General features: G+C 41.7%; 1 protein-coding gene across 1 annotated transcript in view; it reads right to left on the reverse strand.

Annotated features, from left to right (window-relative positions):
* Positions 1 to 25,856, reverse strand: part of SRGAP2 (SLIT-ROBO Rho GTPase activating protein 2) — a 211,606-nt gene that overhangs the window by 48,729 nt on the left and 137,021 nt on the right. Inside the window, exon 5 of the mRNA XM_028488127.2 lies at positions 3,239 to 3,301. Coding sequence (XP_028343928.1) covers positions 3,239 to 3,301 — 63 coding nt within the window. The remainder of the gene's footprint in view (positions 1 to 3,238; positions 3,302 to 25,856) is intronic.

Here is a 25,856-nt window from a genome sequence, read left to right on the forward strand (position 1 = left end):
GGGAAAGTTCCTTATAAGAAGTCCTCCCGGGCCTCCCTGGTGGCGCAGTGGTTAAGAATGTGCCTGCCAATGCAGGGGACACGGGTTTGAGCCCTGGTCCAGGAGGATCCCACATGCTGCGGAGCACCTAAGCCCGTGCGCCACAACTACTGAGCCTACGCTCTAGAGCCCACGAGCCACAACTACTGAGTCCGTGCGCCACAACTACTGAAGCCCACGTGCCCTAGAGCCCACGCTCTGCAACAAGAGAAGCCACCTCAGTGAGAAGCCCACTCACTGCAACGAAGAGTAGCCCCTGCTCAACGCAACTAGAGAAAGCCCACATGCAGCAACGAAGACCCAACGCAGCCAAAAATAAATAAATAAAATAAATTTATTTTTTAAAAAAAAGAAAGAAAAGAAGTCCTCCCTTGTTCCCGTCTTAACTCCTCTGAGAGAGGCAGAGACACAGAGAGAGCATATACAGCAAGTATCTCCTCAAAGCCAGCATACAATAGTCCCAAGTTCCTACTTGATGAAACCACTGTCTCATATAGGGTGACTGATCATCCTGGCTTACTCAGGACATTCCTAGGCTCAGCACTGAAAGTCTCATGTCCCAGGAAAGCCTTCAGTTCCAGGTAAAACAAGATAGTCAGTCACCCTAATGCCGTGGTGCCTTTCTCAGAATAGTCCTACACTTATCTCACCCTCCAGAAGAAACAACTCATCATTCTATTCTCTGAACATTCTAATGGCCTATAGAATCTGCAAACTCATCTGACCCTTAAATATAGTCTGATATTTCATGAAGCATGACTCCCCCAAACTCCCCACCCCCAAGGAAATGGAGACACCAGCACATGGAGTATGTGGAGAGTGGGCTCAGCAAAGGTCGGGAGCATCCCCCAAGATCATATAGTTGGTGGAGACTGGGTAGAATCTGGGTTGCCTAATTCAGGAGACTCTAGTCATTAGACCAGGGTTTGTCAGTCTTAGTACTATTGACATTTTAAGCCAGACAGTCCTTTGTTGTGAGGGCCGTCCTGTGCATGACAAGATTTCAGTTGCACCCTGACCTCTAGCACCCTCTGCTCCAGCTGTGACAGTTACAAACATCTGCAGACATTTCCAAGTATCCCCCTGCATGAAAAAATCCCCCTGCTTGAGAATCACTGCAACAGACTGTTCTGCCTTCTCTGGAACTTCCCAGTGTTCTCTACTCTTTTTTCTCTTCCCATTGCCTACTAGAGGAAAATGTCAAATTTTTGTTTGGGCCTTGGATAGATTCTAAGAGTGTGTACTAATTCACCTAATGAAAGGGGACACCAAGCCCAGCCAATTCTTGGTTTGCACACTAATGGGAAGACTTTATGCTCTGCGTGGACTATGGCCTCATGGTGGCCAGTGAAGTCCTGGGCAACTTCGGATGGCCTGAAGACTATAGCCCAAGGTGCCAGCTCGGCCCTCCTTAGAGCAGTGAGTTCCAAGGTTTTTTTTCTCACTCCAACACATATTATGTCTTTTCACTTATTTATTTTTTTAAAAAAAAATCAGCATATTAGGAGATCTAGAATTCAGAGGAAAGCTAACAGATCCCTAGATGCTGCTCTTATTCTGCTGCCTCAAGTCCCGCTGCAGACATGGCACACTGGATTTATACTGGTTTGCAGTTTGCTGATTACCCACCCGACTCTTCCCCAGAAAGGGCAACAGCAGAGGCCCAAGATGCTTATGGGAAAACAAAAGGATTCATATAATGACTACATGCGTCATTTTCTATCTTAGTGAATTATTTGCCAGGAGAAAGGAGTAGTAGCTCTTCTTCGTGCCCAGAAGATGCTCTAAAAATAAATAAAGAGCAGAAGTAAAGCATTTAAAAGACCAGAGGGTTCAGGAAACTCATCCAGTCTGAAAAAGGTTCACGTCAACATGCTCCTATTTTTAAACAGCCTTAACTTCATTTGAAAGAAATGAAAACTTGGGAACTGAACCAAAGGGAACCATCTATCTACTTGGCTTCAGAGCAGAAGAGTCACAGAGTAGAAACTGCAAACAAACTGAGCGTCACTGGAGACAAAGCTGATGACCACTCTACCCTATTTACTTGCTTAACAGTTGCCATGACAAAGTGGCCACACCTAGGCTTTTGGATCAAGAACATGGAATTCTCTGATCCCAAATGCCTGTGATACATGTCGCCACTGCCTGTCTTCCTGTGAATTTAAAAAAAGAAAGAAAGAAAGGAGGGAAGGGAGGGAGGGAGGGAGGGAGGATGGGAGGGAGGGAGGGAGGGAGGAAGGAAGGAAGGAAGGAAGGAAGGAAGGAAGAGGAAAGAAAGAAAAAGAAAAAATGCAGTGAATAAGCAAGTAAACACAGGAAATCAATTTCACCTCCAAAACAGGATGGGGCAATCCTGGAGAATGACACAAAGGCCTGGCACAGCCCAGCTGGAGAAGGGGGCCCTGAAAGGCTTTAGCTGCACAATAGGAATATTCCCTATAGGGCAGCAGGCATTTCCTTGGTGTGCGTGTTTGTTTTAAGTATAATTAACGAAACACGGCTGGGGGAGAAGCAGCCCCCACCACCTCCCAGTGCATGAAGAAACGCGCATCAGCCACAGGCATCATGTGCCTGAAGCGCCAGTCACTTCAGAACAAATTGTGTTTTCTTCTCCAAACCCAAAGCTTGACCCTTCACTAGTGGAGGTGTGGCCTTTATAAAGCCCCAGGGAGTCGATACAAAGCTCTCTCTGCCTGAACTGGTCCCTTATGTTAAGGGCATTTAGGACTCTGCGTCCCTAGAGAGCACTCGTTCTAGTCTCAAACCAGGAGACCAATCCAAGAACTGATGCAAAACTTTGAACAACAGGTCCTTTCCAAAAGGGCAAGTATCATTCATGGAGCAATGCAAGCTATGTTCCTTGCCATTCGGTTCAGGGGTCCCTGGTTTGCTGTTAATGAGGGTCAGTTGTGCTGGTGACCTAGGCCTTGGCTGGTCTCTGGTGATAATGCCCCCAAAGAAGCCAGAGTTAGCTTGCACAGCTGAAGAGAGATCTTATTTTGAGAAAGTGTCTTTGGGCTCATTCCAGTTTGAAAATAGGAGTGTGAAAAAAGAGATGGGTGAAGTCATCCCTAGCGGAGACCATGCACTGTCCTCAACCTCAGCTCAGTTCTGTTGCTGACGTGAGTATGGCAACAAGCTGCCAAATGCTGCTTCCCTCTGCTTGTGAAAGAGCCAAGCAACCCAGTTGATTTACCGAGTAGAGCTCATTCAGGACCTTCATCAAATCATCTTGGAGCTGCTGGCCGACTTCTTTACTCTGCAAAGAAAGAAGAATGAAGGTTAATTGGGAAACAGAAGGAGGGAGGAGGGGGCAACAAAGGCAAGGGCAGCACTGGCTCTACAAATAACACAGACTCAATTAAGGCCCATTATTTAACCTAGCAAATCAGATAACCACTCCGATCAGACCAAATTATGGTCAGATTACTAAAAGAGTCTTAATAAAATGAAACGTGCCCCTTCTAGAGCCTAGCAAAGGAAATCGTGTGGAGGGAAAATGGGTTGTAGCCTTTGATTTTTCAATTGGTCCCCGAAGAGCAGGCCTGAAAGCCACAACCCACTTGGCAACAGTTGTTAGGTGGGACAAGCCTTCTTGAATCCTTGCAGTCAGGCTTTCCTGAGAATTGTGGAGGAGAGCAAGATGTGAAATAGGGTGAGATAGGCATGTGTATATAAACATCCAAGGACTTCAAAGTACCTGACTAAATAGGAACCTCCAAGCAAGAAGAAATTATACCTCTTACTTGCTTTATTTCTACCTCAAACTCCCAGGGCAGTGGTACCTCCTCAATCATGACTGGTTGCTAATGTTACTCGATACTGATGATATACGTTAAGGAGACTCCAACAGGTTAATCTTAAGGAGTGGTGGCTCTCAGGTTCTTCGCTGCTGCTGCCCAGGGCTGGCATCTAACTACATGGGGAGAAGGGTAGAAATAGAGAAGAATAAGGAAGCAGGAAGGAAATGAGTCACGCCTTTGATATTGAGTGTTTTATGCCAAGCCCACGAGAGCGGGACATAAAACTGATTGGCACCACTGGGTCATTGAGAGGGGAAACCTTTGTTTTATCTTCTGCCAGCTCCTTCTAGTTCTTTCCTACTAAATATCAGATACCAACAATGCCCTTCTAACAGAAGGTATAATACTACCTACCCCCTGGTACAGCTCAGCTCGCAGGCAAAGAAAGGAAGATGTCCTGCATGTCAGAAACATAATTATTTAAGATCTTGCTTTTTTTTTTAAAGATATATGACTTTAAAAATATTTTTTTCTGATTACAAAAGGAATATATGTTTATTGTAATAAATAAGAAAACTGCAGAAAACCTCAAAAAAGAAAAAGCAACCCTTAATTCCTACCCCTAAGAAATCACCACTCTAGACTTTGTTATACATTTTTCTCTCTACAATTTTTATGGAATTGGGATTGCATTATACACACTGTAACTTATCGACTTAGACATATGTTGTGAATATTTCCTTACATATTATTCTTCTATAGTATTATAATAGATTATATTGATGTAGTTCCTATATTCTTGGACATTTACTTTGCTTACAATTTTTTGTACTAAAACATGCTGTATTTAATTACTTTGTATATAATCTATGCACACACCTGTCATTATTTTCCCCTAGAAGTAACATTGCTGAGTCAAAGACTGCTAACTTATACCATTAAATTGCCCTTGGAAAAAACGGTACCCATTTAAAATACCAATAGAAGCATATAAGAATGTTTTTTACTTTTTTTTGTCTTGAAAATTTGATATGGTATCCTCTTTTAATTTGCAGTCCTTTAATTCTAAACTTTTTTTTTACATGTTTAGCAGTCATTTTCACTCTTCCATTATGCTTCGCCATTTTTCTATTAAGGAATTAATTATAGAATATAACATATGTGTGACCTTTGTTGTGAGCAGACATGAATTTTTACACCTGGTAGTGTGGAGAGGGATGGAGGGAGCCCTGAATTGGCAATCACAGACTCTTCTATTTCCAGCTCCTCCACTATCAGGAAAGTAGCTTTGGACAACCTGGTCCATCACTCTGGACCTCTGTTTTCTTTTCCATAAAATGAAAGTCTTTGGCTTAAACATTCCTAAGGTCTTTTCCAACCTCTGCCATTCTATAATTCTTCGCCATCCTTTGCCTGGCTTCTTGAGTCCACATTAGATTCCAACATCCCCACTTCAGTGTACGGGGAGTTGGCCTTCCTCCACAGAGCACAAGATAATCAGCAGGTTCTCCTCAGGGACCAAGATGCTCTACAAAATGGATGGCTTCAGGAGTATCTTGCTAGCCTTAAATTTACTATTCCCAAATGACTCTCATTCAATGCCCTCAACCGCTGGAAGAAGCCGTAAGAGGAAACGCCTTTTTCCAGGATCTCACATACCAACCTCTCCTTCCCATTGTGAGGAGAGCTGAGCTCCATTGAAGCAGCAGAGGCCCAAGGAGCTGAAGTGAGGCAAAATGACTCACCAACCAGCCACAGATCAGCAACAAGGCCAGGAAGTGACCATGAGTATCATTTCCAAACACCCTGCCCTCCTGCCTCCAGGCCAACTCCCCCTCCCAGCCTCCCTTACACCTCCTGGTGTTTAGATGGCAGAGGTTACAGGAGAAAGCTCCCATTCCTCTACACTGCTGCTTACCCATGACTTAAATAACCTAGTCCCCAGAGGAGGTGGGAAGGAGAGGGGGAGAAAAAGCATAACCAATAAAACAGCAATTAAGCCTGGGCAGATGTTTCCTTTCGTGTACTGATTAGTTGGAAAAGGACCGACTCAACTATTATCCCTGTTTATTTGAACAGGCTGCTGAAGTGATTCTGACTTACTCTCCCTCTGGCTGCGGGCTGGGCTGGGAACACACATGCTGTTAGCCAGGTTACAGTTATGATAAAGTCCCCAGCAATTGGGAGAAATTCTGACTCGAGAAGAGAGGCAGGAAATAGCCTGTACCTCTCCTTGCGCAGACGATAAAAGGCCACCGTTCTCTATTTCAGAAACCTTAACTGTGTGCCTCTGGGGGCAAGCGTGGCCCCAGCGACTCCAAAAGGGCTTCTGTGCTGGCGGCTGCTGTGGAGCAGTTGTTAGAGCTGGGACACTACAAGGGGGCCCCACCCAAAGACAAGGAGGACATTTATTCCTGGGAACAACAGGACCTGATGAGGCCGAGTCCATGACAATGCAGACTGTGGAGCCTTTCCGTTTCCTATAAAAAACAGCAAGGGATTTCTAGGCAGGGAAGAGAAAGAGAATTTACAGAGCAGTCTTTGTGTCCTATCATACAGCCTGCATCTCTTTTCTTTAAAATTTCTTGGAAGAGAATGAGTCATCTAAACATCGCAGGAAACCAAATAGAAGTCGAGGGAAAAAATTACTTTGGGCAAAATTTTTCTCTTAAATGTTCGCATAGTAATCTTTGCCTGGAAAAAAAAAAAAAAAAAAAAGAATAGATGCCTAAATTTAGACCAGAGATGTGGCACAGTGAATGCTGGTTCTCTGGGATAGGAAGTGCCATGGTGTGCTCAGGAGGGAGCTTTTATTTTGAAACTCACCACAACTGTTTGGCCAGTGTGTTTCACAGGCCCGCACTCTGCCTGCTGCCGGGGCGGGGCTGATTGGAAGGCAGTGAGATTGTAACAGCGCCTGCCAGCTGTGTGCTTACAAAATGGGCAGGGAATCCTCCTTTTCCAACAGATAACAGCACTGGCCAACAGAACGGAAACACACAGCCTCATTTCCCAAAGACCATCAAGTCCTGAAACCTCCTCACTCACAGAAAGGATGCAGCCGCAGAAACGTAAGGACACATGAGGTTCTGTGGTCTGGGCTGCCGGGACACTGGTCACTCAACCTTGGAGCAATACATTTCCTGAGCTTGGATGGGTTTGTCTATGAGCATTTCCCAAAGAACACTGATTATGAAAGGGTTTTCAAACCAGTCCTCATCAGGGAGATTACCTACTACCTGATTCTCTAGGTACTTAGCTCAGCACTAGTATGTTTTCCAAGTTGGGGAGGAGGGGCTGTTGTTTACTGGCTCTCTATACTACAAAGCTCTATTATCTGACAGGCACAAAATTACCCCTTATTTGTATGAAAAAAAAAAAAAAAAAAAGAGGAAGGCATGTCTCTGCCATGTGGTGAGAGCTAATTTCAGCCCCGTTCCAAGGCTGAGCCTGTCAGCAGGTAGAAACAGTAGGATCATTTAGTTCTCTGCCGATTAGCCTGTGTCAGCAGATTTCCAAAAAGGAATCCAATTTTCAAGGGCATATATCTCCTCCACCAGTGCTACACCCCCCTCCCTACCCCAAAGATACTTCTGAGACCAACTGTTAAAAAGATCTAAAAAAATGTAAAATTGAATTTACATTTACAGGTTTCAGAGGAAAGAGACATGAACCCTATACGAAGCTCTGACAGCAGGAGAAGTGCCACCAGATGTAGGGTGACAGTTTCAGGGGCACTGGCTCACCACGTCAAAGTGGCCAAGTTTCAAGAGCTGGAGCTTTGCCTGAAATGCTTTTGGTGGGGAGGACAGGGCTAAAAGGAGTGGCTGTGTGGCAGCAGGGCTAGTGCTAGGTGATGGTGAGCACTGTGTCTGGCCCCTCCCCAACCCAGCTCAGCCCATCAAAATAGGTGGTACAGGATGCAGAAGTGAGGGTGCAGGATGTGGTGATCCTGCAGGTCAGAGCTCAGGAGTGATTTCTAGATTTCCCTACGGCCACACTGCTTGTATCTATGCGGGCGGACTCTTCCTATTCAGCTTTCACTCATTGATTAAGGTAGCACATGGTGGCTCTAGCAAGGCTGTGCTCTGGTTATGCTCTGGGGAGCCCACGGTAGCATAAAATACAAATATACTGAATTGCAAGACACTTATAGAGAGGTAGGCTGGGAGCTGCCACGAAATAGACACCTGAAGTGCTTTTGCCTTCTGAAGATAGGGTAGAACAGGATTTCAAAAAATACATTTTAAAAATTGTAATCCAGTATAACATGTGTGTGTCTACAGTAAAAGTACTTTTTATGTGCAGTGCATTCTGATTTTTCCTATTCTTCACTCCTCTTCAATTTTTTTAACGTTAGTCATAATTCACTAAATTCATTTTACAACTAATCAATGAGTCATTATACACAGGTTTAAAAACACTGGACACACTAATTGGGGCACTGATAAAGAAAATAGTGGATTAAGGACTGAAGCCCACCAACCAAGACATGTGCTAAGTAACCTGGCTCTCAAGGTGGCTAACTGCATGTTGTGAAGCAGGTTCAATTACTAGATCCTGGCAAAGGGGGAAATGCTGGATTTTTAAGGAGTGATCAATAAAGAGTCCACTGGCAAATATTTATAGAACACCTATTATGTGTCAAGTACTTGTGGTTTAACTGGAAATATAGTAGTATATAAAACAGTTTAAAAGTTTACAGTCTACTGAGAAAGATGGACATTAAGCTGATATCTGAGCCTATCAGAACGCAACTCTTCCAGTCTCAAAAGCATTACTAGAAATGGAATTTCTTAAGTTAGTTTTCTAGTTCAAGATGAATTTTTTTCTATCTCAGCCAAGAGGTTTCCACACTTAACTCCACAGCAAGCTAGATATTGAATCTAGCTTGCCAGAAACAGAAATGTGATTTCAAAATATCTTGCTATTACATAGCAAATCCCTTCTTTGACTTTGCCTTTCTAAGTTACTAACAGATATTTCAGGTTGTAAAGATACTGCTTCAGTATAAGTGACTCCCAAAGCAGTCACATTTCATTTTTAAAGAATCTCTTGAGCTTCTCAGCACCATACAAACTAAAAAACTCACCAGGTGCTCCTTCACTCAGAAGTGAACGGGTGTAGTTAAATTCTCTCAGTAACAAGAGTCATATTTTAAGAGAATAAAAGAAAATGTCAGAAACCTGACACAGTCTGAGACCCAATACCCGTCTCAGAATTTGTCTTTTGAAACACAACTGGTTTCTCAATTAGATTCCTGTTTAATTATCTAAAAAACTTAATCTAAAAAAAAAAACAAAACCCAAAGCTACTAAAATATGAAACCATCTAAAACTAATGAAAGAGACAGATTATAACTTTTAAAACCATATTTCTTAAGTGCCCAGCCCACTGCTTTGTACACAGCAGCCAGTAAGGTAACCAGTTGTTGAATCAATGAGGTAAAATTTTAGACTTAAACATTATGCTTTCACGTAATCACAAGAATAAAACAATATAGCTGCGTTTACTTCATGTTGATTACTGAAAGTGGAAACTCCATCAGAAGATATCCACATGAACTCCCTCAGGTTACAGTTCACAGGTGAGCCCAAAAAGTTGAAATGACTTTTCTGGGGTCGCACAGCTATCCAGTATCCTGTCTGGGACCACATGCAGTATTCAAAGAGGGTGAAACATGCAGGCACTGGAGCAGGATTTGACTCCTGCTTCTACTTCCCATTTGTATGACCTTGGATAAATTGTTTAACCACTCTATGCCTCAGCTTCTGCCTCTGTAAAATAGGATAATAATAAGATAATCCATGTAAAGTGCTTAAGGTAGAATCTAGCACTTAGTATGCTCAATAAATGTTCGCTATTATTAATATTAGAATCCAGCCCTCTTAACACCCACTTGAAAGCTCTTTTCCGCCAATGTGCTGCCTCCTGATGTACCCCCAAAACATGTAATGATCATGATATGTGGAATTGGGAAGGCTCCCAGAAGCTAATCCCCAGGCAGAACTGCAGCTAAATCCCTCCAGTGGAGGGGCTCTATCAACCACAGGGAAGAAGAATCTTTGGTTTTCCTCATGCTGCTAATGCACAATCTATTCCCCTCCCCAGTTTCAGTAAGAACCAAAGTAATAATAACTTTGTAAGAAATATGAAGTTTTCCTAAGGGGGAAGGGTAGGTGTTTAGCAAAAAGGAAGAAATCGGGGGGTGTGGGGCAGTGGCTGTAGAAGCAAAATAAAAAGGATAGATTTACTTTCTATCTCTCTAGGTAGATTAAACAGGAAAGATCTTTCTCAGATGTACAACCGGGACTTGGTTCAGTTGGGGTCATAAATTAAATGTCCAAAGGTAGGAGCTCCCTACTGTCTAGGTCAGAGAAGACAAAGAATGCCCAATACTAAGTTCTGGTTTAAGGAAATCCAAGAGCTTTCTCCTCTAGGGCACTTGTTTCTGAAAGCGATTTCCTTAAGGCTTTCCCAGAAGTTCTGGAATGTATGAGTAGTCAGACTTAATAACCCACAGTAATGCTAGTGGGCCTTGGGAGAAAATCCATTCTTTGCCATGACAGTGAATGCTATGGATTCACTTTCTACCTCCTGTGGACGCTTACTATGCTCTGTGACAACTGACCAGAGCCTCTTGTCAGGGAAACATATGATTCAGACAAGGCTGAGTCCCACTGGACTGGGGCATGGGTGGGGTGGGGGTAGGGGGACAGGAAGAGGCTGAAGGTCCTCTGCTCTCCCAAGACCTCAGATGGCAGAGTCTAAAACAAAGACCTATAACAATCTGAATGTCCCCCCATAGTTGTTTCAATCTCGTGGAATGGCCTATTCTAGTACTAAAAAATAAGCTGAAAGCAACATCCCTTAAAAGGAGACAATCAAGTCTGAGGCTTCATTTCTTAAACTACCACTATGATGCTTCTCTTGGCAAATTTCCATCTTTAACTCTTCTGGATAATGATTTCAGTGGGAGTGTAATAATGTCTTTAGGCCCTGATCTCCAGTGCCAAAGGATTTCTTGAGGTCATATTGAAGATGAGTGATCACCCCATCTCCCAGTCAGGACACTAAAGGCATAGAAATGGTGTCTTGATGACCATGGCATCCTTGGGTAGACTGGGACACAGGGGACAAAAGACACAAAGACAAACAGGCAACATGAGAGCACAAATCTCTCAGCAGCTGTAAAATGGACTCCAGAGGAAAAATAATCAATGGGTTGGAACTGGGCAAGAAAGAAAAAAAAAAAAGCCAGAATGATAAGGTGGATGTAAGCATATGCCCATCTACAGTAAGGAATTCCAGGAGCTGGGTGATGGGAAGAATACCCCTGTGGCTCCCAGTTGACTGGGAGGAGGCTGGAGGCATAGGAGTTAATAGAGCTCATCTGAAAGCTGGCAGCATGAACACGGCATGGGAGGCGGCCTGGTAGGAAGTAAAATAGTCAGCAGCACCCATACAGGAAATGCCTGGGGTGCTGGGAAAATCGCTGATTAGATACTTTAAAGAGGAACCTGGCAGCAAAGTCAGTTCATTGAGGGATCTGTGTAGTTCTTCTACTTTTGGAGTTGTCTTAGAATCCCACCATCCAGAGAAAAGGAGGAGCAGAGGGTTTAATTATGGAAAGAGCATCTTGATACTTCAGGTGCCAGAGCTGGACCGGAGAGGAGCAAAAAACCCAACTCTGGGAGATAGAGTTCTTCACTGGCCGAAGATTAGAATGCATTTCCTTGGGTCTGGGGTGGAGCTCTGAGTCTGGACAGCTTTCTTCAGTGACAGTGGTGGTCTGTACCCTTTTGTCTTTGTCCACACTGTGTCCACATGCGCAGCCACTCCCGTCTGTCTACGGACAGTTAAAAAAATCTACGTCCTTGGAGAAGGGCACCTTCCCTCATCCCCAGTGAAAAATCAGTGAATTGTGAGAAGGAGGATGTCCAGAGTTTGGAACTGATGATTTCCATTCCCCAGCTCTAAGTGCTTCAATTTTTCCTCTTCACTTCAGGCTTTATAAATTTTCCAGGTCCACCAATAGAACGAGTATCTGACTGCAGTTGCCAGGCATAGGGCCCATATATGTCATTTAGGCCAGGTTTGTTCATTGTTTTTCAAATCTTCTCTATCTTTACAGATTTGTGTGTGTGTGTGTGTGTGTGTTTGTCTATTTGTTTGATTATTCGCTAAGCCAGGTGTATTAAACCTCCCACTGGGGTTGATGATTTGTCTATTTCTCCTTTTAATTCCATCCATTTTTGACTTATATGTTTTAAGTTTGCATTATTAAGTATATAATTCTTCCTGGTAACCTGAATCTTTAATTATTATGAAATATCCTTCTTTATCTCTAATAATACTTTTCGCATTATAATCTATCTTGTCTGATTTTATCAGAACTATCTTTTCCCATCATTTTGCTTTAACTCTTTTTATATCCTTATATTTAACTCTGTCTATATCCTTATATTTAAGGTGCGGTTTTTCATGCTTCAGTTTTGTTTATTTAAAATCTGTTTTTTAATTTTGCATGAGTCTATTTACAGTCATTGTAATTACTGATACATTTAGGTTTAAATCCACCAACCAGCTGTATGCTATTTGTTCTATTTTCTCTCATTTTTTACCTTCTTTTTTCCTTCTAATTAAAAAAATTCAGTAAAAGTCACTCTTGGTTTATTCTCTGTGCTTTGACACATTTGTGTACGTTTGTACACAAATGTACAAAGTGGGTAACCACCACCACAGTTAAGACATAGAACAGTTCCATCACCCACCAAAAAATTCACTCATGCTGCCCCTTTATTGTCAAACTCTCCTCTACCCTTAATCCCTGGAAGCCACTGCTGTGTTCTATATTCCTATAGTTTTGTCTTTACCAGAATCTTTCTTACCATCTTTCGGCTAGTTTTTATTTATCAAGTTTCCCCCTCTCTTAGATTGGTAGAGATACTATTTCTTTAGTGATAACCCTAAATTATAACATACATCCTTGACTTGCCAAAGTCTAATATAAATTAATACTCTTACCACTTCCAGGACAATACCTTTAAACCTATTTCCCCATCTCTGCCTGGGCACAGATTCTATTGTTGCCATTTACATTAATTTTATGTATGTTTAAAACCCTGCAAGAAATTATTTTTTTAAAGTCAATATTCATTTAGATGTATACTTTTTGTTTCTCTTCATTTTTTCCTGCATCTCCAAGCTTCTATCTGGGATTCATTTTATTTCTGCCTAAAGAATACCATTCAGTATTTCTTTTAGTGCAAGTTCTGCTGATGATAAGTTATATTTGATTTTTCTTGTCTGAAACTGTCTAGTTCATCATTTTTGAAGGTTATTTCTTTCAGCGTCATTCTACTGTCTCTTTTCTTCTATTGTTTCTGTCGTGAAGTCAGCTGTCAGCTTTGCTGTCTCTCCTTTGAAGGTAATATGACTTATTTTTCCCCCTTTGGCTGTTTTTAAGATTTCTCTCTGTCATAGTTTTCAGCAACTTTACTATAATGTGCCTACATGTAATTTTCTTTGTATTTATCCTGCTTGGGGTTCATAATCCTTCTTCAATCTGTGACTTGATGTCTCTTCTTAGGTTGGGACAACTCATAGCTTTTATCTCTTCAAATATTGCTTCTACTCCATTCTCTCTGTTCTCTTCTTCTGGAACTTCAAATGTATGCATATTAGGCCTATTTATCATATCCCACAAGTCTCCTATGCTCTTTTTTTGTTTTGTTTTGATTTTGGTATTTTCCATCCTTTTTCTCTTTCTAAGCTTCCGTATGTATTTTTTTCTGACCTATCTTCCAATTCATTAATTCTTTTCTTTTTCAAAAAATTTATTATTTATTTATTTATTTACTGGCTGCGTTGGGTCTTAGTTGCGGCATGCGGGATCTTGGTTGAGGCATGTGGGATCTTTCATTGCGGCGTGTGGGCTTCTCTATAGTTGTGGCATGCAGGTTTTCTCTTCCCTAGCTGTGGCGTGCAGATTTTCTCTTCTCTAGTTGTGGCGCACAGGTTCCAGAGTGTGTGGGCTGTGTGGTTTGCAGAACACAGGCTCTCTAGTTGAGGTGTGTGAGCTCAGTAGTTGTGGCGCGTGGGTGCCCACAGCCTGTGGGATCCTAGTTCCCTGACCAGGGATTAAACCCACGCCCCCTGCATTGTAAGGTGGATTCTTTACCACTGGACCACCAGGAAAGTCCCCAATTCATTGATTCTTTAGTCAGCTTTGTCTAACCTGCTACTTAATCCACATTGAGCTCTTTATTTTAGTTAGTATATTTTTCAGTACTAAAATTTCTGTTTGATTCTTCTTCTTTTTTTTAACATTGAGATAAAACTCACATACCATAAATTCACCATTTTAAAGTGTATGATTCAGTGGTTTTAGTATGTTCACAAGGTTGTGCAACAGTCACCACTATTTAATTCTGGAACATTTCATCACCAAAAAAAGAAGGCTCTCACCTGTTATTAGTCACTCTCTCCCCTGAGCCCTTCCTCCAACTCCTGGCAACCATTAAGCTACTTTCTGTCTCTATGGATTTGCCCATTCTGGATATTTCCTATAAATGGAATCATACAATATGTGTTTTTAAGGTTCATCTATGTTGTAGCATATATCGGTACTTTCTTCCTTTTTATGGCTGAGTACTATTCCATTGTATGGATATGCCACATTTTGTTTACCTGTTAATTAGTTGATGAACATTTGGATTGTTTCCCACATTTGGATTTTACAATCCCACCAGCAATGTATGAGGGTTCCAATTTCTCCACATCGTTGCCAACACTTATTCTTTTCTTTTCTTTTTTTTTTTTTGCGGTACACGGGCCTCTCTCACTGTTGTGGCCTCTCCCGTTGCGGAGCACAGGCTCCGGACGTGCAGGCTCAGCGGCCATGACTCACGGGCCCAGCTGCTCCGTGGCATGTGGGATCTTCCCGGACCGGGGCACGAACCCCTGTCCCCTGCACTGGCAGGCGGACTCTCAACCACTGCGCCACCAGGGAAGCCCCATCTTATTTTTATTTTTGAATTATAGCCATCCTGGTGGGTGTGAAGTGGGATTTCATTGTGGTTTTGACTTGCAGTTCCCTAATGACTAACAATGTTGATCATCTTTTCACGTGCCTCTTGGCCATTTGTATACCTTCTTTGGAGAAATGTCTATGCAAGCTTTCTGCCTTTTTAAAGATTGGGTTGTTTCTCTCTTTAGTGTTGAGTTGTAAGAGTTCTTTACATATTCTGGATACTAGATCCTTATCAGACACATGATTTGAAAATATTTTCTCCCATTCTATAGGTTGTCTTTTCATTTTTTTGATAGTGTCCTTTGAAGCACAGAAGTTTATAATTTTGATGAACTTCAATTTATATACTTTTTCCTTTTGGTGCTTAAGTTTGGTGCCATGTCTAAAAAACCATTACCTAATCCCAGGTCACAAAGATTTATGCCTACGTTTTCTTCTAAAAGTTTTAGCTCTTACATTTATACCTTCAATCCATTTTGACTTGTTTGATTCTTTTTTATAATTTTCCAGTTTTTTGTTATTATTTGTTTTCATAAACATAGTTAACTTAAAGTTTGTCTGATAACCATTATATGGACCTCCCATAGGTCTATTGTTTTTCTTACTAGCATTGCATATACAAATCAATGAGAGATATTAGGCCTAGGATGACAGCATTTTCCACTAGAGAGGATTTAAATTTGCTTATAGCCACTAGATATTTTAGATCAACTTAATCCAATTAGAGATTAAGATAATTTGAAGCTAGGTTTCAGTCCCTGTGAGCCTGCTAAAGTCTGTTTCTGGTTCACTGTTACTACTAAATTATATCCCCGTGGGGTTCCAAAGCCTGGGGAAGTTTACCAGGGCTCCCCTTCCTCAGCCTGAATTCCAATTTTTGTCCTGTTAGCCCTATAAGGCTATTAAAAGCTCTGCTTGGCTTCTCTTCTAGAATAGCAGATGACTCTTAGGCAAAAGCAGCTTCAAAGAAGCAGAAGGGCTAGTCTGAGTTACCTAAACTGCCATTTCTAGTGGCAAAACTCAAAGTTTAAACTTTGAAGACAGACATTATCTTTATGTGTAGCCCTCACCAGGTCCAGTGCAATGTTGGATACCTAATAAGTATGCTTTGTATGAAAGAAAGAATGGATACTGGTGAAAGTGAAGGCTTACCACATTTACGTTTTAAAGTTGTTCATTTCCCAGGATATGGTAACCAAAATACTCTGGTAAAACAAGAGAGAAGCAAGCTTGAGGTTTTAAATATGGTTCTTCATTACTTCCTTAGAGGCTTTTCAAAAACCACAATCCATCAAAGGATAGGAGAGGGATGAATCCACCTCATATAAAGGGCATATTTGAAATTAGCTGTAGTGATTGAGAATCCAGATTTAAATCTCAGGCATTCTCTGGTAACCCGAAGTCCACCAAATGGAGGAAACTCCCCATGAAGTTCTGAAAGTGAGCACATATAAAAGTCTTATACGGGGCCATTTGGGGCTTGAAGAGGTTTGGCCATCTAGTTCCTGGGACATATGTGAAAATATCTCCACCAGCTATCCTGAATTCCTTAGCAGCACATTGGCCTTTCTTAAGTGACACTAGCATAAAAACAGAAAAAAGTAATCATTGACTTCTAATTCTCCAATAAGTGGCCATATGCTGCTGATTTTTCCTTTACGATATATGTAACATCTGTCTCCTTTTCATTCCTCCTGCCACTGCTACCACATTGTGGGCCCTTATTACCCTGCCCCTGGATTAGAGGCCCAGTCTTTCTGAAATAGCAGCTCTATTATATCATTTTCCTATGAATAAATCTTCCTTGGTTCCCAAGTGCTCTCCTCATAAATACTCTGGTTTAGTCAAACTATTTTACTCACCACCCTCTGAAGAGTCCTCACACATTCCTGCGCTCTCTTTTGTCCTGAAATCTGTTCTTTCCACATGGAATGTCCTTCCACTCTAACTCCCCCTCCACACTCATGAACTCCTCACTTTTCCATCTCTAATTATGAAATCATTTTCATTTTCAAATTTCACCTGTCTACTTACTGTATGTCAAGCATTTACTGTAGCTGGCACAGGATAAATCTTCAATATACATTCTTAAAAGAAAACTGAGTGTGTGTGTGGGCGGGGATATAATTTTCAATCAATGGTGATATGGAAATTGCATGTCTACTTTTCAAAAAATTAAATTGTGTCCTACCTCACATTATGTATAAAAATTGATTTCGTGGAGATGGCTTAAAGACTATAATGTGAAAGACAAAACTATAAGAAGATAATACAATGGAATATCTTCAAGACCTTAGGGCAGGAAAGGCTTTCTTAAATGTGGCAGAAAAAGCACTAACCATAAAGAAAAACGAATGTAACTACATTAAAATGAAGAACTTTTACTAACCAATAGAAAATATGAAAAGGAAAAGACAAAACATAGTGTAGGAGAATATATGTCTAGCTATATAACCAATAAAAGGATTAATATTCCAGATAGGCACTTCGTAAAAGAATATATTTAAATGGTCAGTAAAAATAAGAACAGGCCTTCAAACTCATTAGTAATCAGATTGTTGCAAATTAAAACCAATATGACAATAGCTAAAATTAAAAGTAAAACTACAGCTAAAGTTAAAAATCTGACCATACTAAACATTGGCAAGGATGTAGAAGAATGAAACTCTCATACATTGCTGGTGGGGGTGAAAATTACTAATAACTACTTTGGGAAATAGTTTAGCATTATAAAAAAGAAGATATGCCTATTTTTTAAACCAGCAATTCCACTACTTGGTATACACCCTAGAAATCTGAGCATATGTACACCAGTATGCACATACAAGAATGTTCACCATAGCATAGCTTGCATTAGTCCCAACTGAAAACAACCTAAATGCCCATTGATAACAAAATGGATAAGTAAATTGTGGTGAATTCATAAATGGAACCCTACAGCAATGAAAATAAACAAGGTACAGGTATATGCAACAGCATGGATGACTCTCACAAACTGTGGCAAGCAAAAGTAGCAAGACACAAAGGGATGCATACAGTATAATTCCACTTATGTAAAGTTCAGAAACAGGCAAAATTAAATTATGCTGTTTAAAGGTGAATACCTAGAGGCTATAATTTAAGAAAAGCAAGAAAATAATTATCACAAAGTTAGGATAGTGGGGAGGAATAGACAGAGCTGTGACTGGGCTTAGAGTATAGCAGGGACTTCTGAGGTGCTGATAAGATTATGTATTGACCTGTGTGGTTAGTTACTTTGGTGTTTGCTTTATAATTACTCATTTACTATACACATATATTTTACATACTTTTCTATATCTATATTTCAAATTTAAAAACTGAAAAACAGAAGAGTTCCATGATTGATTGGTGATATCTATCACAAATGTAGGAATGAAGTTTTTGCTGATACACATTGGTTCACAGGCCTTCCTTCAACAACCAAGCTGAATATGAGCTCCTCCTTTACTGCCGGTCCCATATTCTCTAGCAATTATTATCAATGCCATTTATTGGACACATCATATCTACAATGCCTTGATTAAAGCTATTTACGCAAATGTCTTCTTCCCTTTCAACTATAGCATAAGCTTCTGAAGGATCTGGACTATTTCTTGCAATCAGTAATTAATAAAAAGAGTTAATTGTAGCTTACATTTACCTAGTGCTTACTGTGAGTTAACCATTTATAGGCATAACCTTATTTAATCTTTGTAATAACTCTATGAGGTATTTGTTATTATCTCCATCTTACAGATACGAAATCTTGCAGAGGTTATTTGTCCATGGGAACAGCTATGAAATGGTAGAGTTAGAATTTGAACCCACAAATTCCTGTTCAATGCTATTTTGTCAGATTTGTATTTTCCTCATCTTGTACAATGCCTTGCATATAGTAAGCACCCAATAATTATTTATTAAGTGAACATGAGAGGATGAACGGCTGTCAGCTTTCATAGCAAGAAAGAGAGGGATAGTACAAAAGAATATCCTTGATGCATCAGTTTTTAAATCCTCAGGTATATGTATAAAAGGTTATGATCCCATCTGTTAAAAAGAGAATTATATATGTTAGCCATAAAAATTAGCTGCTAGGGGGCTTCCCTGGTGGTGCAGTGGTTAAGAATCTACCTGCTAATGCAGGGGACAGGGGTGTGAGCCCTAGTCCAGGAAGATCCCACACGCCACGGAGCAACTAAGCCCGTGCGCCACAACTACTGAGCCTGCCCTCTAGAGCCCGTGAGCCACAACTACTAAAGCCCACGTGCCTAGAGCCTGTGCTCTGCAACAAGAGAAGCCACGGCAATGAGAAGCCCACCCACCACAAGGAAGAGTAGCCCCCGCTCACCGCAACCAGGGAAAGCCCGCGAGCAACAACAAAGAGCCAATGTGGCCAAAAATAAATAAATAAATAAAATAATTTAAAAAATTAGCTGCTAGGATATTCGAGTTACAAGGAGGGAATCCAAAACTTAATGAGCTTTAAATCCATTTACTGTATTTGGGTGGCTGGCAGTTCAAAGGGCAAATGGCAAACGCATATCTCGTGAAGCACCCTGGCCATCGTGCAGACAGAACCGAGCCAAGGGGTGACTGATTGCTGCATTCCCACCAATGCAGTGGCTCTATGCAAGCCCTGAACAGTTCATCTGTTCTTTGCTTTGGTCTTGGGACTTCATGATGAATGGGATGAGGATGGGGGGTAAATGACAAGGGCGAGCACTGTCTTGGGGGCACTGCTCTACAGAGTTCAGGCAGCAATCTTCCTGGGGAGCTCCAAGGAAGGGAGTGGAAAGAGGCTTAAGACAATGGGTGCTTTCAGGAGTTCCCTTAGGACCCAGAGGAGAAGAGAGGAGCAGAGGGAAGGTTCAAACACCCAGGGGAAAGGAAACCACTTTTTGATCCATTCCAAAAACAAGGATTGTGATCAAAGAATCAATTGCTGAAGTTATAGCAAAAAGAAAGCAACAACGGGCCTTCCCGCATTCCTGTCTTTCCATGCCAGGCTGTCCTCTCCCCCTGATCATCCCCACCCCCCAACTCCTGGGGACAATTGAGCTGTGTCTCTGGTATGCGTGGAGCTGCAGGTCATGGCCATATTTAACGAGAACATTCATTCTCCACAGGCTCTACAGGGCTCCTCAAAACGCCCTTTGTGTCACTGTGCCTTTCTCTCCACCCCCCTTGACACTAATTTAATCAAGATGTCCTAGCTCGTAGATGGGGAGGACTCAGTCAGTTCCGCATTCTTTGTGGCATTAGGGTTTTGAAGCAAAATATGTAGAGTTGAAACCAGCAAGTCGAGGAGATGGGGTCAGGGTCTCCAAGCCAGAGCATGCCAACCTTTTGTGTAAACCCTAGGCTTAAAGAGTGCACTAGGTTTGTGACATACTCTTATAATTTTTAATTAACCCTAAATATTCTAGTGAGGTTGAGAAATATTTCTTAGGCCAGTACACAGGCAATCAGGAGAGAAAAAAAAGAAAGAAATGAAAGGAAGAAAGAAAGAAAGAGAGAGAGAGAGAGGGAGGGAGGAAGAAAGGAAGAAAGAAAGGAAGAAAGGAAGAGAGAAGGAAAGCCAAACAAAAAACAAAGGAGAAAAAGAGATGGTAGGATTAAAATAAAAGATAGGATGTACTCATCAGCACTGTTTCTAGAATGCAGAACTAGAAAAGAGCAGCTTGTTGCCTGCTCTTTCTCTCCTAGTCTCTACTCCACTCACCCACAATTTTGCAAAATCTGAAAATTTCAATTGCCTTACCTACAAACCAGATTTTAATTCAGATGTGCCTTTCTTAGCTGCTTCTCTAGACCACAGCCAGAAGTGAATCTCAAAATTGTGGTAGGGAATTAAACTAGTAAGAAAAATAAACAAGGAACCCATCTGGAGCCCTGGGTCCCTGCCCAGGTTACCTGATTCCTAGTCTGATGTTCTTTTCCTATGCTGTGGTATCTCCCAAAAAGAACCTCACTGCTCAGCACCACTTTCCTGAGTTGATTTGTGGATGCCCAGCTGAGCCTCTGAAGCCTGAGTCTTGTGGGCCAGGAGTCAAATTCAAGGAAGGCAGGAGGCAGGTCTGGGGATCTCAGACAATCTATCTGAGGAACTGATTTGGATATGTATTGAAATTCTTCTCGTCAACCACAGATCCATTTCGTCATGACCTCCCGCTGGGGACATATAACCAATTCCCCTCCATTATCTGCTTGCCAGTTTAATCAGCTCACATCACCATGGACAGAAATATAGTCAAAGGGCTATTGTTTCACAACCCATGAGAGGATTTTTGTAAACCTAGCAAGCAGGACTCTAGATTACAAGAGGAGTGTATCCTCCACAGCTTTTGGAGGAAAAAGAAGCTTGAGCTCAATTCTATCTCCTCTTGCCTAGATCAAGTAAGCAATTGGCCTGGGATCAGGAATAACCCTAAATGCTTAGACTAATCCCTAAATTCCCATGTAATTCTACAAACCCAATTAACCTCCCAGGCATGAAAAACTAAAATGATTTTCAGCACCCTTGCAAAGCTGTGCTAAAAAAGTTCACTACCCTCTAGTAAACAAACATCTTCTCCAAGCAGCTTAAGGTAAGAACTGAGCCTCTGCCCTCCCTCCACCTCTTTTTGCTGACTTGCATATTTTCTCTATTTTCTGGAAAAACTGGTAAGAAATGCTTCCCTGATACTGTCAAATCATGACTACGGCCTATAGCCCTGGCTTTTTTATGTTAAGGCAAAGAGAGGATACCAGCTAAGCTAACAAGTGGCAGAAATTTGGGAAAAGGGCCAGTGGAAGCAGCCTCTGGGATATGGAGAACAGTATCTCAGTTTACCATATTTTATAACCAAACGGTGAGCACATCTGCACTGGAGATTAGAAACGGCTCTGGGTTGAACAAAAGGTATTTGTTCTAAGAGCTGTCTAAGAGGAGAAGCAACACCTTGTGAAACTTCATTTAATGAGATCTACAATATATTTGATAAAGTTAGCTACTCTAGTTCTTACAAGAGTAACCCAGTGGTTATATAGAGATAATCTAGAGAAAATGTGATTTTTTTTTCCTATTTCAAAATTTTTCCAGCATTTAAATCTATAGCCCAAAATGTAAGCCCTGCACACTCTGATTCCAAATATAGCTGGAATGTCTCTCCCCCATCTTCTCCATGCCTCCTCCTACTGCCTTAATTCAGGACCCCATCATCTCTTACATCAACTATCAAGATAGTTTTATTATAACTGTTCTTGCTTTTCTAAACTCTCTCACATCCAAACATTTCAGAGTAATCTTTCTAAAAGGCAAATCTGTCCATGGTACTCCCTTGGTAAAACTCATTACTGGGATTGTTTCAGTTAAGAAGCATTTATAGATGCTAATAAGTAGTGGGCAAAGATGAGGAGAAATAGGATATTTACATCGTCTCAAAGATTCTTTTCACAAGTTATTTGAAGTGCAAGGGAAAGAAAGTAACTTACAGTAAAACAATCTGGCAGAAACCTACCTTAACCAAGCAATCAGAATGATCATTAGTAATGGGAAAAATCAACTGGAAGCGGCTCCTGATAAAATACGCAGTATCACTTCTGTGGTGTTCGTGCCAAAACCCGCTTAATCAGATCTAACCATCAGGAAATAGCAAACAAACCAAAACTGAGGGACATTCAACAAAATAACTGGCCAGCACTCTTCAAAAGTGTCAGTCATGAAAGACAAAGGAAGACAGAGGAAATGTCAGTGATTAGAGGGGACTAGGGAGACAGTAAAACTTAGCGCAATGTGTGATCCTGACCTGGCCCCTGAACCAGAAACTGGACATGAGTGGGGCAACTGGTAAAATTTGATTTAGACCAGTACATTAGGTAATAGTATTGGATCAGTGTTAATTTCCTGATTTTGATCATTGTACTGTAGTTGTAAGAGATTTTAACATTTTGGTGAAGGGTATACAGGAATTTTTGTACTGCTTTTGCAACTTTTCTCTAAGTCTGAAGTTATTTTCCAAATGAAAAGTTAAAAAAAAAACAAAAAACCCACAATAACATTATGAGGCTTCCCCTTTGCTGGCTTCAGACTCTAAGCTCTTTAGTGAGGCATGCAAGGCCGGCCTGATTCTTCCGCCTCATCACTTGCCATCTCCTACAAGGGTTCTGTGCTCAGCCATCCTCACCCATAGCACCTATAATTCCAGGACACTATTTGCTTGTCTCATCTCCTAGGAATCCCTATTCACCACCACATCCCCCTCCCTCTCCCCCACTAAGACTCAAACAACTTGGTAAGGCAAACCTCAGCCCATGCTTTCCTCCATGAGGAACCCATTATTATACTGTACTATCACAGCTCACTTGTGTATCTGTTTCTCCCACTAGACTCTGCTCTTAGGTCAGGAACCTCGCCATGCCATCTTCCCAATCCCTGGCAAAGGGCCACATAGAGTCAGAACTCAAACACTATTTGTTGTGCAAACATACTGTCTTCACTTAGAACTCTCTAACGGTTTACCAAACACTTTCCTAAAAATTCCCGCACTTCGTTACAGAATTTGAGGAAGAAATCTTAGAAAGATGACTCCAAACCCTTATTTTAGCAGATTAGAAAAACAAGTCTTAGAAAGAGTAAAAAGTGAGGTCACACTGTGAGTCAATGTGAAAGGTGGGAAAAGACCCTCACTCCCAGATCAGGGTCTTCTTTGATTCGTAAACTACAACAGAGGCCTCTCTCCTCCAAACCAAGAAAATACTGCAGCACACACGCAGGCAAAAGTGTCTGGGCCTAGCGTGGCGCTTGGGGAAAGCATTTAATAAACACTTGCTGAAATGAACTGAATCACCAGGGAGCAGCATAATTCCTTACTGAATTCATTCAGGTTGCACCTGAACAAGATGTGACTGGCTCTCAGGCCTGACCTACCCAAGACACCTGACTGCATCCTGTAGTCAAGAATGGACAGCTGGAATAGGCTAATCTTCAGTGAGAAGGACTGGTTTTCTACCTAAGAGGCCTATGATCCAGAGAGAGCAGGAGCCTGGCTTTCCTCCAGGGCTGGTGGGAGGCTGAGGCAAAGACTCTGCATAGCCCCAAGCTATGTGGTATCAGGCCAGAGGCAACACGCAAGGATCACATCCTTACATCTAACCCGGGGAGGAAGCCCATCCCTCAGAAATCATCAGATGTCAGAAATCATCTGCTCTGATTACAACGCCCTTTTTAATCTTCCTGGCCCAGGAGAGGATATGCACTGATAACTTTGATGATGCCAGCAGGTACAATTAATTTCCATTCCTGTTCTTCATACACTGTTATGTGAAGGGGACTGGAAGGACAAAATTAAACTCCACTGGGGCTTCAGCCTGCAGCTCTAAAACAGACAGACTGATCAGAACTCAGCACGGAAAACCTCACCCTGTGTTGGACTCATGCTAACCTATGAATGCTTGAAAGACATGTGTGGCCTTGGGGGCAAGGGTCACTGAAATTAAATCACATTTAAAAGCCCAGGCAGGATTTGATATGAGTCTAATGGACCTAGGAATCAAGCAAGATTTAAATCCAAATGATAACTGAAATATTTTATGTTGTTTCAAAGAGGAATATCAATTTTATCAGGCAGTGTATCCCTAATATAAAGGGATGTATCCCTAATGTAAAGTTTTTTTATACCTCTATCAAGATTGCTTTCAAATTAAAAACTTGTTAACATCAGCTAGAAAAGAAATATTGATTTATGTGCCATTTCTCTTCCAAAGCAGTTTCATATCCTTTTCCACCGTTATCTTTACACCACCTCCAGTAGCAAGTGGGCAAGAAGGATGCTTTCTCTTTCAGTTTACCGCAGGGCACACAGAAGTCTGGGAAGGTCAAACTCTTCTGTAAGACTCACAAGAACGTAACGCTAGAGTTGGAAGGGACTTTTTAAAAAATTCCCTGTCTCAGGCTTAATGCTACTGTACTCCTTCTCACTATTAGCTGAAAGGATAAGAAAAGTGCGTAAAATCTGAGTGGAGACTTTGTTGAGGACACCACAGTTTCCCAAGATTCCGAAACCCAAATCGAATGACATCTGCTCAGATCCCATTCTTCCCGATCCCTTTAAAGTACCCACCATTGCTTCTTCCTCTTCTCACTTAGGTTCTCGGAACCATGTTATTCTCATTTCCCTCTTGCCCATTTTAATTTGCTCTTCTCTCCTCTTTGCTGGCTCCTCAAAATTCTCTCTCTAGGCCTCAACTGCCCCTTCCTCCGAATTCTCACTCTCATGCCTTCAACTGTCAGTTTTATGTGGTTAATTTCCAAATTTCCCTTCCAGCCTTAACCCTCACTGAACTTTCTCACCTTGCCACGTCTAAAACTGAACTCAGAAAGTGTGGTATTGACCTGGTAGTTTGGTCCTACCTCTGCTACTACCTCACTGGGTGACCTAAGGCAAGTCACTTCTTCCTGACGCTCAGATTCTTCACTAATAATTAAAGGGCTGGACTACAACCAGTGGCTCTTTCACATACTTTCCCCAATAAATGGCAACTCTAACTTCCAACTGATCAGGCCAAAATGCTTGGAGTCATCTTTGACTCCTCTTTTCCCCACATACCACATTCAATTCAGCAGCAAATGCTCCATCTTCAAAATACATCTCAGACCCTGACCACATCTCACGATCTCCACATCTACCACTCTGTTCCACCATCATCTCTACCACCATCATCTCCTGCCTGAATTATTTATAGGGGCCTCCTTAACTGGTCTCCCTGTTCTGCTCCTGCCTTGCTCCTCCTTCAGTCTTCTCTTAACCCAGCAGCCAGAACACTCCTATTTCAACAAGAGTCAGACTGTATCATTCCTCTGTTCCAAATCCCAGTGTGGCTCTCCACTGGCCTCCAAGGCCCTTCCTGAGGCAGCCTGCCCCCCGATCCCCAGCCACATCACCTACCGCTTTCTCTTGTCTACTGTGCGCGAGGCCGTTTTGCTGTTTCTCTAATCAGATAAGCACACTCCCATCTCTTGGCCTTAGACATGCTGTTTCCTCTGCCTGGAATACTTT

Source organism: Physeter macrocephalus, chromosome 4 (genome assembly GCF_002837175.3).
Source record: "Physeter macrocephalus isolate SW-GA chromosome 4, ASM283717v5, whole genome shotgun sequence".
Taxonomy (NCBI): Eukaryota; Metazoa; Chordata; class Mammalia; order Artiodactyla; family Physeteridae; genus Physeter; species Physeter macrocephalus.